The 15,339-nt window shown below is 45.4% G+C and overlaps 1 protein-coding gene and 1 long non-coding RNA gene across 2 annotated transcripts in view; one reads left to right on the top strand and one right to left on the bottom strand.

Annotated features, from left to right (window-relative positions):
• RIPK2 (receptor interacting serine/threonine kinase 2) overlaps positions 1-6,204 on the bottom strand; it is a 51,994-nt gene extending 45,790 nt beyond the window's left edge. The window contains exon 1 of the mRNA XM_050940956.1: positions 5,763-6,204. Coding sequence (XP_050796913.1) covers positions 5,763-5,950 — 188 coding nt within the window. The 5' untranslated portion in view covers positions 5,951-6,204. The remainder of the gene's footprint in view (positions 1-5,762) is intronic.
• A 134-nt stretch (positions 6,205-6,338) lies between these two features.
• LOC127045434 (uncharacterized) lies at positions 6,339-13,472 on the top strand. Its single transcript, XR_007772706.1, has 3 exons — positions 6,339-7,239; positions 11,501-11,799; positions 11,911-13,472. It is a non-coding gene; the product is annotated as an uncharacterized LOC127045434 (long non-coding RNA).
• Positions 13,473-15,339: the final 1,867 nt, after the last annotated feature.

Below are 15,339 nucleotides of genomic sequence, written 5' to 3'. Positions count from 1 at the left end.
AAGGGTAGGAATTAATGGTAAATTCTCAGAATGGAGAGGGGTAACTAGTGGTGTTCCCCAAGGGTCAGTCCTAGAACCAATCCTATTCAATGTATTCATAAATGATCTGGAGAAAGGGGTAAACAGTGAGGTGGCAAAGATTGCACATGATACTAAACTACTCAAGATAGTTAAGACCAAAGCAGGTTGTGAAGAACTTCAAAAAGATCTCACAAAACTAAGTGATTGGGCAACAAAATGGCAAATGAAATTTAATGTGGATAAATGTAAAGTAACGCACATTGGAAAAAATAACCCCAACTATACATACAATATGATGGGGGCTAATTTAGCTTCAACGAGTCTGGAAAAAGATCTTGGTGTCATCGTGGATAGTTCTCTGAAGATGTCCACGCAGTGCGCAGAGGCGGTCAAAAAGGCAAACAGGATGTTAGGAATCATTAAAAAGGGGATAGAGAATAAGACTGAGAATATATTATTGCCCTTATATAAATCCATGGTACGCCCACCTCTCGAATACTGTGTACAGATGTGGTCTCCTTACCTCAAAAAAGACATTCTAGCACTAGAAAAGGTTCTGAAAAGGGCAACTAAAAGGATTAGGAGTTTGGAGAGGGTCCCATACGAGGAAAGATTAAATAGGCTAGGCCTCTTCAGCTTGGAAAAGAGGAGACTAAAGGGGGATATGATAGAGGTATATAAAATCATGAGTGATGTGGAGAAAGTGAATAAGGAAAAGTTATTGACTTATTTCCATAATACAAGAACTAGGGGTCACCAAATGAAATTAATAGGTAGCAGGTTTAAAACAAATAAAAGGAAGTTCTTCTTCACACAGCGCACAGTCAACTTGTGGAACTCCTTACCTGAGGAAGTTGTGAAGGCTGGGACTAGAACAATGTTTAAAAGGGAACAGGATAAATTCATGGTGGCTAAGTCCATAAATGGCTATTAGCCAGGGAGGGTAAAGAATGGTGTCCCTAGCCTCTGTTCATCAGAGGATAGAGACGGATGGCAGGAGAGAGATCACTTGATCATTGCCTGTTAGCTTCACTCCCTCTGGGGCACCTGGCATTGGCCACTGTCGGTAGACAGATACTGGGCTAGATGGACCTTTGGTCTGACCCCGTACGGCCGTTCTTATGTTCTTATGTTGTTTAGCATAAAGTGGGGAATATCCATATTCATCTCATGAGCCAAAGCTAATGGAATTCAAAAGGTTTCTAGCTTCTTTGACTGAGCAGACACCAGTGCACTGTAGGAAAATACAAGTTAAGATAAACACATTCCGTGAAAACATAATTATCCAAAGAGAGGAAAAGAGAAATGTTTCAAATTAACTATTCTTGGTTACCAAGAAAATTTTCCAATCTTGCTTATCAAATAAAAAAATATCACCAAAGCCTGCTTATGGCCCTGAAAGACATGAAAAGCAACGCTATCCACAGGAGATGCTTTTCAGCTGCACGGGAAGATGTGTTGTACAGTTGGAAATATACTGTCTGTGCTGTTTGGAAGAAGGCATTACAGTTTAATATTGGTCTTTAATTCCAGGGAACGATATTAAGAAAACAAAGTTTCTTGCCTTCAAGATTGCAGGGTAAAGCTTGATAATGTGATCTGAGTGGACGTACATATTTAAAAAAAAAAAAAAGAGGTAGAGGGTAAGAACCTCAAAATATAGGAGGGAGATGTTTTCAATATCATGATATTTAAAACAAATCATTTTTGGAGGCTGACTTCTTTAAAAAGAGTATTAAAATATTTAAAAAAACTGTGGCAACACTGACTGAGACATAACTTATACCAATATAAACGGTAGTGTTTACATAGCTTGAGCAATGAAAAGAAACTAAACCCAGACTCTAGGTCAGTGGGGCTCTGCACAAGCACAAGGATTTTCCCATGATATCTGACTGCAGGATTTGGAGCCCTAAAGCAATGGCTCTCAACCAGAGGTACGTGTACCGCTGGGCGTACACAGAGATCTTCCAGAGGATAAATATCTAGGTATTTGCCTAGTTTTACAAGAGGCTACATAAAAAGTACTAGCAAAGTTAGTAGAAACTAAAATTTCATACAGACAATGACTTGTATACTATATACTGAAATGTAAGTAAAATATTTACATTTCAATTCATATATTTGATAATTATATGGTAAAAATGAGAAATTAGGCAATTTTTCAGTAATAGTGTGATGGGACACTTTTGTATTTTTATGTCTGATTTTGTAAGCAACTAGTTTAAGTGAGGTGAAACTTGGGGGTACACAAGACAAATCAGACTCCTGAAAGGGGTACAGTAGTCTGGAAAGGTTGAGAGCCACTGCCCTAAAGGGTAAGAGCCCACTAGGTTCTGGAAGGGAAAGGGAGTGTTTTTGAAACTAAGATTAGATTATTTTATTACAGAGAAGGTTAGAATCTCTAGGCCTGTGAGACAAAATAGGGTATTTAGAAAAGAAGTGTAGCCATCAGATCTTGAAGCCAAATAGGTATAGAGAAGCAGGAGTTGTTCCTGATGTTGCAAGAAGGCAGGATCTTGCTATTAGACACTATAGAAAATGAAAATGCTATAGAAAAAGTAGTTTGAAGTATGGAGAAAAATCCATAAATGACTAAATCTGAGAGAGATCTGAGCAGGGGTTTACCCAGCCTAACCCCACAAGGAATATTCATGCTGTACTGGACTCTGATGTAAACAAGAAACCATGGAAATCTCTAGAGGGAGAAAGTGATGTGTACTTGTTTCTAGGAAAGTTGATAAGATGAGACAGCTCATTTTGGATGATGTGGAATTGAAGGAGACATTAAAAGTAGAGAATTGTAGTGGTCAGGTAGAAAGGATGAAGACATGAATAAGAGGTCTGCCACAAAATTGGTTGAGAATCTGATGCTTCATGGTGGTAAGTTTTCCAAGGCAATAATAAAGCATATTTGCACCTGGTTGATGAGAAGCAAAAGAGTTTGAATAACAAGACACTAAACAACGTGTCCTTATATTTTAAAATTTACCATATTACTTAGCAACATTTGGAGTTCCCTTCTTTGCTAAATTTTGTCTAATTTCAGCAGAATGATTTCTCATCTTTTTGAAAGCCTTACATTTACTCTTGGGGATGCCAAGACTAATACCAATAAACCCTTCTCTCAGCAGCTACTACTCTTCAGCAATTGAAATAGGAAAAACTCAAAAAATCAATATTTTGAACTTGGCAATTCAATTTTAAAAAATAATAAGCCAACAGGCTTTTTTGACATATCTTGGTCAAAGTTTTGTTGTCAAAGACAAAGACAATGATCATTACTCCGATCAACTTCTGACTGAGAGAGCTACACTGAAATATTTGGGGTTGTCACCCTTTGGGATTTGTTTTCCAGTGCTAAAAATCACAACTTCATTGTACATGAAAACACTATCTTAAAAGTTCATGAGGATATACTGTCAGCCAATGAATGCATCTGGAATACAGGGGAGACTGATATGCAAATGAAAATGGATTTGATGACCTCCTATTAGGAAGTAACTGTATCATCATTAGTAATCTTCCAGAAAACACGATCTTAGCCACTATGGATGCAGAAGTTCCCTACATCAACATTCCACACAAAGATGGACTACAAGCCATCCCCGATAATGTCATGGCAAACCTGGTGGCTGAACTTTGTGACTTTGTCCTCACCCACAACTATTTCAGATTTGGGGATAATTTATATCTTCAAGTCACTGACACTGCTATGGGTACCCGCATGGCCCCACAGTATGCCAACATTTTTATGGGTGACTTAGAACAATGCTTTCTCAGCTCTCGTCCCCTAGCGCCCCTACTCTACTTGCACTACACTGATGACATCTTCATCATCTGGACCCATGGGAAGGAGGCCCTTGAGGAATTCCACCAGGATTTCAACAATTTCCACCCCACTATCAACCTCAGCCTGGACAGTCCACACAAGAGATCCACTTCCTGGACACTGCAGTGCAAATAAGCGATGGTCACATAAACACCACTCTATATTGGAAACCTACTGACCCCTATACTTACCTACATGCCTCCAGCTTTCATCCAGGCCACATCACATGATCCATTGTCTACAGCCAAGCTCTAAGATACAACCACATTCGCTCCAGTCCCTCAGACAGAGACAAACACCTACAGGGTCCCTATCAAGTGTTCTTAAAACTACAGTACCCACCTGCTGAAGTGAAGAAACAGGTTGACAGAGCCAGAAGGGTACCCAGAAGTCACCTACTATAGGACAGGCCCAACAAAGAAAGTAACAGAACGCCACTAGCCATCACCTACAGCCCTGATTTAAAACCTCTCCAGTGCATCATCAAGGTTTTACAACCTATCCTGAAAGAGGATCCCTCGTTCTCACAGACTTTGGGAGACAGACCAGTCCTCCCTTACAGACAACTCCCCAACCTGAAGCAAATACTCACCATCAACTACACACCACACAACAAAAACACTCAGGAACCAATCTCTGCAATAAACCCTGATGCCAACTCTGTCTGCATATCTATTCAAGGGACACCATCATAGGACCTAATCACATCAGCCACACCATCAAGGGCTCATTCACCTGCACATCTACCAATGTCATTGCTCAAGCTATGTAAACAGTATCGTTTATATTGGTATAAAAGTTATGTCTCAGTCAGTTGAAAATTGCCACTTTTAAGTCTATTGTGTGTCCAAGTAGTTTGAAGTATTCTCCTACTGGTTTTGAAATGTTAAAATTCTTGATGTCTGATTTGTGTCCATTTATTCTTTTGCATAGAGACTGTCCAGTTTGGCCAATGTACATGGCAGAGGGGCATTGCTAGCATATTGATATATGCCATCATGTGCTAGCAATGCCCCTCTGCCATGTACATTGGCCAAACTGGACAGTCTCTATGCAAAAGAATAAATGGACACAAATCAGACATCAAGAATTTTAACATTTCAAAACCAGTAGGAGAATTCTTCAAACTACTTGGACACACAATAGACTTAAAAGTGGCAATTTTCAACAAAAAAAAATTCAAAACCACACTCCAATGAGAAACTGCAGAACTAGAATTAATTTGCAAACTAACATGGCTACCACTCTGAAACCTGTATCATCATAAACTCCACCAAGCAATTCAGCACAGTCAGCACACTCACTTCTGATTAAACCAGATTGTAAACGATTTGAGGCAGGGCTTTCCTTGCTTCTCACTATGTTTGGGCAGTGGCTGGAACAATGGGGAAGATGTGGGCCTCCATGTGCTACCTCTCTATAAATGGTAATTATTAAGAGGAAGTGGAGGGCTGAAATAGGCAGGGGTTCTGTAGGTCAGACTGGGCACACTGGCAGGGTCATTTGCTCGCACTATACACACCCTGATCCTTGCTCTTGACTTCACTGGGGCCGAAAAAGCACTCAACATCTCACAGCCCTGGGCGCTCGAAGAGTAGCCACTAGGTCCCATTAGCCTTCACGGGGAACACGGGCAAACAAGCCAGACCTTTGAAGCGGGCCAAAGCCACGGAAAGATTAAGGTAGGATCAGCTCCCTGGGGCGAGTCTGCGAGCAGCACCCGCTGGTTCCCCACGGGGAGAAGGATCGGGGCCATGGGTGCAGGGGGACTGGCGGCCCGGAGGCGCTCCCTGGACCAGACTGGGCGGCAGGGGATCCCCATGGGGGAGGGAAGGACCCGTTGCGGCGGCTGGAAAAGAGTCAGGAGCAAAACTCCCCGGAGCCGGCCCAGCCCGCGCCCCCCAATTACCTGTCTAGCAGCGGCCCCTGCAGGCACTTGACGGCCACCGGGACCCTCCAGTCGGCGTGGCGCGCCGAGGACACGGTGCCGTAGGCGCCCCGGCTGAGGAAGCACAGGTCGGGCAGCTTGCTGGAGGGGATGGTGGGCAGCGCGCAGTTAATGCTGTGGGGCGAGCCGCCGCCGACCCCGCTGCTCATCCTGGCGCCAGGCTCCGCGGCCGCCGACACGGCCCGGCTGCTGCCCCGCTGACTAGGGCTGGGAGGCGGCCAGAGGGACTCGCAGGAAGCCGGCTTCCGGGCTGGCTGGCTCCGGCCTCCCACGCACCGGCAAAGGGAGCGGGGACTTGCCCAGAGCGCCCCCGGGCCGGCCTCGCCTCTTCCCCTCCACTACGCGTCGCCAGCCTCGGCAGGGGGTCCCGCTAAAAACCCCGTCTAAGTACCCCCGCCCCCTATTTCCCTCCAGCCACGGGGACCCCCCCGCGACCTCCCAGCCCCCTTAGTCCCCACCTTCCAGCCACGGGGACCCCCCCCACGACCTCCCAGCGCCCTTAGCCCCCCCCTCCAGCCGGCGGGACCTCCCCACAGCCTCCCAGCGCCCTTGCCCCCCCGCCGGGACCTCCCTTCCAGCAACAAAGCGCGGCTGCGGTTTCAGCCCCTTCCCGGTTCCGAGCGTAGCCGCCAGGGGCTAGAACTCGGCCCCCCGCTTCCCCGTCTCCGGGCGCTTCTTCCTGCAGCCAAAAGAGCCCCCCAGAAGCATCATCGCACGCGGGGAGCCTCCTACCAGCCTGAGCTGAGGGAGGGGGATAGGCGCGCGCACCAGATCTTCAAAGATCAAAAGTTAGGGGAGCCCCACTCGCTGGGGACGGGAGCCTCGGAGAGCGCCGGGGCCCGAGCGCCGCCCCCAGCCAGGGAGCCGCACACACAGCGACCCTCCAATCTCAGCTGCTGGCGGCGGCAGCGCGGGAGCCCTCACCCTTCCCTTTCCGGAAATCGGCGGCTTGTATTCAGGGAAGTCCGAACCAGAGCGGTGCGTGAAGCCCCGCACGGGCCGGCCGGCTGGGGCTGGGAGCGAGCGCGGCAGGGTGGGCTTGCGGGAGGGCAGAACGAGTGGCTCAGTGTCGGGCGCTGTCTGCTTTCCCACGTGCTTTCTCGGAATACAAGCGAGGCGAGCACTACAGCTCGAGCGCGTCATTATTGTAGCAACATTTTGGTAACTGTCATAAGTATCAGTGCCCAGGGTGTTACTGTCTTGTAACTGGTTTTGATCACGTGTACATGCCAGGCAAGGGAGGAGTGCGCTGTTCGGAAGGAAACATTTGAAACAAAACTTTGAAAGAATCTTTGTTCATAAGGGATGGCAAAGTGAAGGACAGCCACCTTTGTTCCATAAAATTTATTAAAACGTTGCAATTTGCCGTTTTTCCTTGACAGCCTTTTTTTGTTACTCTTGTTGCCTTGCAAGTGGACTTTAGATCAGGAAAAATCGGGTAAGTGTTTACTTTCAAAGTGACTTTAGAGGTGATGCTTTTGGGAAGTCAGTGGACCCACAAGCATGAACTCTTCCTTGTCACTTTCAGCGACTTTCTGCATATTGAGCTGATGCAAACATAAAGCTCACTAACCTTATTAAGTAACTTGTGCTGAGTGACCTAATACTAAAAGTTCTTCCTTTTGCCCCCTTCAGTTGCGGTAATGGGTGTGGTATAAGAAATCAACAGAATAAAATCTTCATTTCCACTATGGAAATACTGAGAAATGAAAGCCAGTAATTGAAAGCTGTGGATTGTTGGGTTTTTCTGAATCTCACTTCCACTTATATTTTCTCTCTGACATAAAGTACTAGGGTAGATGGACCAGATTAAAATGATAATTGCCAATATGGCAGCTCTTGTATTATTTAGATTTGTTTCTTAGAGATTTTTCTGTGTATTGCTATTTTAAAAGTAGAAAATAATTAACTCCCCATGGCCCCAATTCTGCAAAAATTTATCTATCTGATTCACTTTATACAGATGCTTAATTTGACTCGTGTGTCCATCGTTGCAGGATCAGGACCAGTATTTGTATATTTACCAGTTATAGTTCTTCTATTGTAATGAAGAAGTTTAAAGTAAAAAATATATTTTTTCAAACAGAATTGACAGATACTTAAATCATGATAGTAGGCCTACCTGTCACATGTTGAAACTGAAGGCAGTATGCAACACCATCTGGGGAGTATGGCAGTAGCCTGCAATTTAATTCATTTCTCTTACTGTGGTTTTATTGCCATTAAAAGACCATTATATTTCAATTTTATTTTAAAAAGATTCCTACATAGTGTTGCCAGATGTTCAGTTTTTTACCAGAACACCCAGTCAAAAAGGGACTCTGGAGGCACCAGTCAGCAGCACCGACCAGGCCGTTCAAAGTCCAATTGGCAGTGCAGTGGGGCTGGCAGGCTCCCTGACTGGCTCCACACAGCTCCCAGGAAGTGGCTGGCATGTGGCTCTGGCTCCTAGGTGGAGGAGCAGCCACAGAGGCTCAGTGTGCTGCCCCTGCCCTGAGCACCAGCTGGGAACTGTGGCCAATGAGAGCTACAGGGACGGTGCCTATGGGCGGGGGCAATGTGCAGAGACCCCTGGCTGCCTCTCTGCCTAGGAGCTGGAGGGACATGTCACCACTTCCCAGGAGCCACCTGAGGTCAGTGCTCCCTGGAGCCTGCACCCCGTACCCCCTTCTGTACCCCCACCCCTGCCCCAGCTTGGCTCTCCTTCCACACCCAAACTCCAGGAGCCTGCACCCCACACCCAAACCCCCTGTCTCAGCCCAGAGTCCCCTCCTGTACTCCAAGCCCCTCATTCCTGTCCCCACCCCAGAACCCTCACCCGCCCCAGACTGGAGTGCCCTTCCACACTCTGAACCCCTCAGCCCCACTTACACACCGAACCCCCCATCCGTGGCCTCAACCCAGAGCCATCACCCCATCCCGTGCCACAACCCCCTGCCCCAGTCTGGTGAAAGTGAAGGAGGGTGGGGGAGAGCGAGTGATGGAGGGAGGGGGGTATGGAGTGAGCAAGGGCAGGGCCTTAGAGAAGGGGCAGGGCCTCAGGAAAAGGGTGGGGTAGGGGGCAGGGCAAGGATGTTTGGTTGTCTGCAATTAGAAAGTTGGCAACTTATCCCTAAAACTTCAAGAAGCTGGGAAGTTGAGGTAAAGGAAGAGGAGAGAGATTCTAAGTGTCTTCCTATGAAAAGTGGTTTCTAATAAATGGAGGACAAAAAAAGTGCCGTTTCTAATATCTGCTAAATATTTTTCAATTCCCCCCACCCCTGCTCCTCTATTGATTCATTGGATTATTTATATCTCCTTGTTGTGTTTTTGTGTCCCAAGAAGCTTGGTCGCCCTTTCAGTCACAGTTTGTAATAACTGCTTTCATTTTCTATTTAAAGAAGTAAAGTTGGAATATTTAATAATCCCCACTGTAGTCTTTGAAACAGAAAGTGAGCTAAAAGGGGCTCTAGAGCTACAAACTGCTACTGAAAAGGCAGTGTGTCACTTTGGAGGGAGAGAATCAGTTTAAAAACTATTGCTTTCTTTTCCAGTCCTACAGCCTCAGCTACCTTGCTTCCCTCCCTCCATCTGGTCTTGTCCACACTACAGAATTTTGTTGACTAATGATATGTCAACACTAAAAAAAAGTGCTATAATAAAAATCAGTATTTCATTTTCACACTATGTTCCCTCTGGTGGCAGAGCCCATCCACATTTGGAGCACTAACATTGACAGTGTGAGCAGGGTACAGTCCCACAGTCCAGCTCAACACCTACTGCCACTAGGTCTTGCAGGAAGGCAGAGCAGATTGCGGCACATCTTGGGACTGGGTTCAAAGTCCCATGAGGCATTGTTTTCTATCCTAGGATTCCACGGGCTTACAGCTTTCTTTTGTGGCATTTTTCCGTTGGTTTGCTGTGCTCCCTGGCATTTCTATGTGAAGGGATAGATCCTTCACTGCTCTCCCATGCTCTGATTATTGTCATTGACACATTGTGAATGGCAGTTCAGTTAATTATGAAGTTGCTAACTGAACAGGACTCCCAGTTGCCTGACCTGCTGTGATATGGATAGAAGCAACTTTAGAATTTCTTTGACATTCAAGGAACAGCTACACAAGGTTGAACATCGCTTTTGGGCTCAGGAAGTAAGCACTGAGTGGTGAGATTGTATTGTCATGCAGGTCTGGGATGACGGGCAGTAGCTACAGAACTTTCAGATGCGGAAGGCCACCTTTCAGGAACTATGTTAGGAGCTCACTGCAGCAGTGCGGTGCAAGGACACCAAAATGAGAACTACCAAATCAGTAGAGAATTGCATGGTGATCACAGTGTGGAAGTTGGCAACTCCAGACTACTACCGGTCGGTTGTGAATCAGTTTGGAGTTGGGAAGTCAACTGTTGGGACTGCATTAATGCAAGTGTGCAGGGCCATTAATCACATTCTGCTGTGAAGGACCAAGACTCTGGGAAATGTGCATGAAATAGTGGACAGCTTTGCAGAAATGGGTTTCCCTAAATGTGACAGGGTAATAGATGGCACACACATTCCAGTTTTGGTACCAGACCACCTTGTGACAGAGTAATCAATAGGAATGGGTACTTCTTCATTGTATAGCAGGCATTTGTGGATCACCATGGGTGTTTCACTGACATCAACGTGGGGTGGTTCCAGAAGATTCATGGTGCATGCATCTTCAGGAACTGCAGCCTGTACAGAAAGCTGCAAGTGGGGATTTTCTTTCCAGACCAGATGATTACAGTGAGGATTGTTGAAATGCCCATAGTGATTCTGGGAGACTCAGCTTACCGCTTACAGCCATGGCTCATGAAACCTTGCACGAGAAACCTTGATAGCAGTAAGGGGCAGTTCAACAACAGGCTGAGTAGATATCAGATGACTGTGGAATGTGCCTTTGGAAGATTAAAGGTGCGCTGGTGATGCTTTTATGGCAGGTTAGACCTCAATAAGGATAATATTTCCATGGTCATAGCCATGTGTTGTACATTGCATGATATTTGTAAAGCTAAGGGGGAAAGGTTTGCTCGGGGTGGAATGCTGAGGCAGACTGCCTGGTTGCTGATTTTGGGCAGCCAAATACCTGGGTTATCAGAGGGGCACAGAGGTGGGCAGTTTGAATCAGAGAGGCTTTGAGGCAACACTTTGAAAATGAGAACCAGTATTGTATATCCCTGCGCTTGGTACTGCAATGTTATATTACTTTTAGTTATCCTAGGAAGCAATTGTGTATTTTGGGACCTTAAATTCCAGTAAATAAATGATTAAACTGCCTGTGTGTGTCTTGGTAGTGCCTGCTATCTCAATATGTAGGACACAGATAAAGATTACTTATTGTGCAAAAACTTTGCTCTTATTGCATGAAAAAGAACACACACACAAACACGCTTGACGGGAAAGGAGGTACCAGGGAAGGGCAGACTTTCAGAGCTGTGTATAGGTCCAGCTATAATTTTGAAAGTCGTCCGAGGGGGTGGAGTGAATGGGAAACTGAGAAGTCCCCAAAAGTGGAAGGGAATGTATGGGTGGAGTTTGGTGGTGGGCACGGAAAAGAGTTATGAATGTGCTGCAGGAGACAGTGGGAATGTATCTGCAGCATTATTAAGGACTTCATTTGCGTTTGCTCCTCCATGACTAATTATCTGCACAGTAGCATCCTTAATGAACTCCTGATTTTCTTTTCTGTCCTGCCTTTCAGCTTTCCTCCACTCTCTGTATTCCTTTTCTCTGCACTGGAGCACTGCAGTTCCCCCAAAACAAGTCATCTTTGCTCCATCCTGGGTGCTTTCTTATCTGTCGGAGAGGCTCCGCTGGTGTGTAGAGGGTGCTCCTGAAGGCCACATCTCTGAAAGCACAATAAACAATACACAGAAGCGTGATCGTTAAGTTCACTCACAGCATTGAAACATTTCAGTAAAATATATCTCTGGTAACATAACAAATCACTTTCTCACTGACCTTTGGCAAGCACAAACCTTGGCGAACACCCCAAGCCTGGTGAGTGTTGGCTCGGGCAGGGGTGCTCTTCCTGGGGAATAGAGCACTCTGGAATGGTTACAGTGCAGCCAGCTATGGACAAAATTCTAAATCTCCCACACTTTTCCACAGGTGGGGGTCATTGTAGCAGATATCTCACTGCAGAGGGAAGCAGGGGTACATCTACTACATCCTTGTGGCTTCTGCCCTGGTCCTTACGCTGCTCGCCTCTTTGCCACATTGATCCCTGCACAAGTGATTGCCACGTGGCATGGAAAAGTTTCCTATGATGGGAGAAGGAATAAAGCGGCTCTGCCCAGGAACCTTTAGCGGGGGATTGCCGAGTACCTCCAAGAAAGTTTTCTACAGAACTTGGAGTGCATCAACATCTTGTTCCGCCGTACTGATTAGGAGCACAGGGAAGTGTCCAGTGCACAGAAACACAGCAAGCCTTGTATATTTCTGTACCCTGAACCCAGCTCTGCACTACACAAACCCCTTTCCCAGTGTCTCCTCTCCTGCTTCTTGTTCGCTGGAGAGCAACTGCTGAAACTGACTAGTCTCCTCTGGAGTGGTGAACAGTTCCTGGCTGCCTTCCCCACTGGATGACCCGCCATGGGCTCAAAATCATTGTCTAACTCCACCTCTTCATCAACAATTTTGTCCTCTGGGTTAGGTCCTCTTTCTGCTGCCGCCTCCAGGCTCGCCGAAGTATCCATGGGATTCTTAGTGGTGGAGGTGGGGTCATCGCTGAGGAAAGCATCCAGCTCCTTATAATACTGGCGGGTCTTGGGTGCCGCACCAGAGCCACGGTTTTCCTCCCTCACTTCCTGGTACACCTGCCTCAGTTTCTTTATCTTCACTATGTACTGCACTGTGTGTTGGTCATACCGCTTTTTGCACAAATTTCAAGAAATCTGCCTGTAGATATAGAAATTCCTATGGCTGAAGCGCAGCTGGGACTGCACAGCCTCCCTCTCCACAAATATTGAGCAGAGCCAACAGCTTCACAGTGGTCCAAGTGAGAGTGTTTGGTGCATGAGGCTGCCGTGGTCACCTGGGAAGATGCGATGAGACCTCTCCATGCCAAGCAAACAGGAAATGGAAATTCAAAAATTCCTGGGGCTTTAAAGTGCGAGGGACGGGTGGTTGTTTACCTGGCTGCAGGGCAACAGAGTTCAAACTGCTGACCAGAGCGGTCAGGATGGGCATTGTGGGACATCTCCTGGGGGCCAATTAAAGTGGTAAAATCAAGCACAAAGTCTACACTGGTATTTGTTGACAAAACTTTTGTGCATAAAGCCTTATGTTTCTCATTGGGGTGGTTTTATTTTGTCGCCAAAACAGAGCATTTTTGATGCCAAAAGTCACATTGTAGTGTATATGCATCCACTGTTTTGTCGACAAAACTCTGTAGTGTAGATGAGCCTCAGTTTGTACTGTCTTTCTTCCCTGGTTAACACTTACTTAACTTCACAGATAAAAAGGTTTCTTTGTTCTTCAGTAATGCCCCAGTACTGCGCCATTGGGACTTATACAGTAGTAACAGATTCAGAAAGGCTCAACTTGTCAATTAGAATTTGGTTTGAGCTAGTCAACATTCACAGATGCTCTTGCTCCTGAACCCCTTAAGTGCTTTTTTTCAGTCATACTATATCAACCTCATGATCTAGAAAGAATGAACTACTCTATATTTCATGACAGAAAATCTAGAAGTAGATGGGGACATTGGAGTAAGACTAAAATATCCAGATCAATGATGCTTGACCTGTGGTTCTTATGAATGCAACTCTTCAAAGCTGTACATGTAATTCTTCAGTGCATTTTGTGTCCTACTAGCTCTACTTCATCCTGAACAAAGCAAGTAAACTGGTGTTTGCAAGACTTCATGCAAGTTAATCAAAAAGTGGAGTGCTAAGCAAATGGACATTATGAATAAGAAAAATGCCTACCCTTCTTTCATGAATGGAGCCTATGGCCAGCAGAAAATACGGAGTGTGGATATCCCTTCTGTCCATCCCTTTACTTCCAGCAGCCAGTGGAGGTCAGAAGATAAGATGAGGATGCTAAATTTTCAGATACTGACATTGCATCTATACTTGATGATAAATTGCAATAAAATTATACTATTCACAGTTGCAACATGGTGATGCATGACAATTGTTAGGGGGCTTATTCCTTCACCCTCTCACTTCCCTGGTCCTTCTCGCATGATCAGAGAGCATCAATACTTGAAGTCCAAAGGTGCAAACAATTCAATGTTTATTGGGGCAATCTTCCAGCAAGCATGATTCCAATTTCCTTCCTTAGTGTCCCCCTTCCCAGCTCTGACACCAAAGAACCTTGCCTGTGTCCCTGTTCCTATTCCCTGTTCCCATTCCCCCCCTTAGCAAAACATGATCCCCAATCCCCCCTTACTTCCTGATTGACTGCAGACTATATAGTAAAACTTGAGTTCTGCTTAGCTATACCTTAACCAATCATTTTACTGAAATTTAACTAACCAATCCTAACGTACTGTAAAATGAGTATTTAACCAATTATATCCCACCACCTTATTTGGTTCACACCCAACAAAATTAATTATACAGCAGACAAAAACAATCACAAAACCAGACAGAGATTATACAGACAAACAATAGGGAAGTGGAGACTACAGGGATAGAACAATACAGAAATGAGGATTTCACATCCCAGCTATTGATAAATGAGTTCTTGCCAGACGGATGCTATCAAACTAAGTTTCCTTTCACATGTTCTAGGCTCTTCCCTTTCTCTGGAGGTGATAGGAATACAATCTTGTCCTGATATTCCTAACAGCCCAATAACACCTTATTTCAGTGTGACTGGTTTGGAATGTAAGGATGTGACCTTACCCTTCCCAGCTTATGGCTGCCTCTGCTGCTTAGCTGAAGGCCTTAGCCTAAGAAGCAGGCCTCGGACTGTCACAGTAAGAGAAGGCCCTTATACTGGCAGACAGTGATTTTGATTCTTTCTTTTATACCTCTATAACTAGCTAAGTGATAAGAATACACCTACATTCTTAAAGTATAGGCCTTTGCAGACAGGCCTGAATAGCTATATCCTAACAACAGTGATTTGCACCTCTCTGTTTAGATGCCATTTTAGCACAATCACTGTTTTCTCTCTGCATTTGCCACCTGCAACCTCTCTGTTCTTGAGTTTCAGAGGGTTCACTTCCTGTGTTTCAATATTATATTGTACATAGTACACTGTGGAAGTAATAGGGGAAGCTCAGAATTACTCTAATTTCAGCTTTCACTTTCATCTGTCGTTTAAGAACACTGTGGTTTTCCCAGATGGATGCAATCTGCCATAGGATGTGCATGTTTTTGCATATACATTCCTCCTTATTTGCATGTTAGTACTGCTGTGCTATTCATCAAACTGTTTTTTTTTTATATTGTTGCCCCTTTACAACATGACTGGCTAGTCAGAGTTCAGGGCCCTTAGAGTGTTCCAGTTAGAAGGAGAAATTGGGGATAGTCAGGTATTTCCTTAATGCAATCTTGTTTATTTACAAGGAATGTACAAAGTTCT

This window comes from Gopherus flavomarginatus, chromosome 2 (genome assembly GCF_025201925.1).
Source record: "Gopherus flavomarginatus isolate rGopFla2 chromosome 2, rGopFla2.mat.asm, whole genome shotgun sequence".
Lineage (NCBI taxonomy): Eukaryota > Metazoa > Chordata > Testudines > Testudinidae > Gopherus > Gopherus flavomarginatus.
Note: the sequence above shows the minus strand (reverse complement) of the source record. Positions and strands in the feature narration are given on the sequence as shown.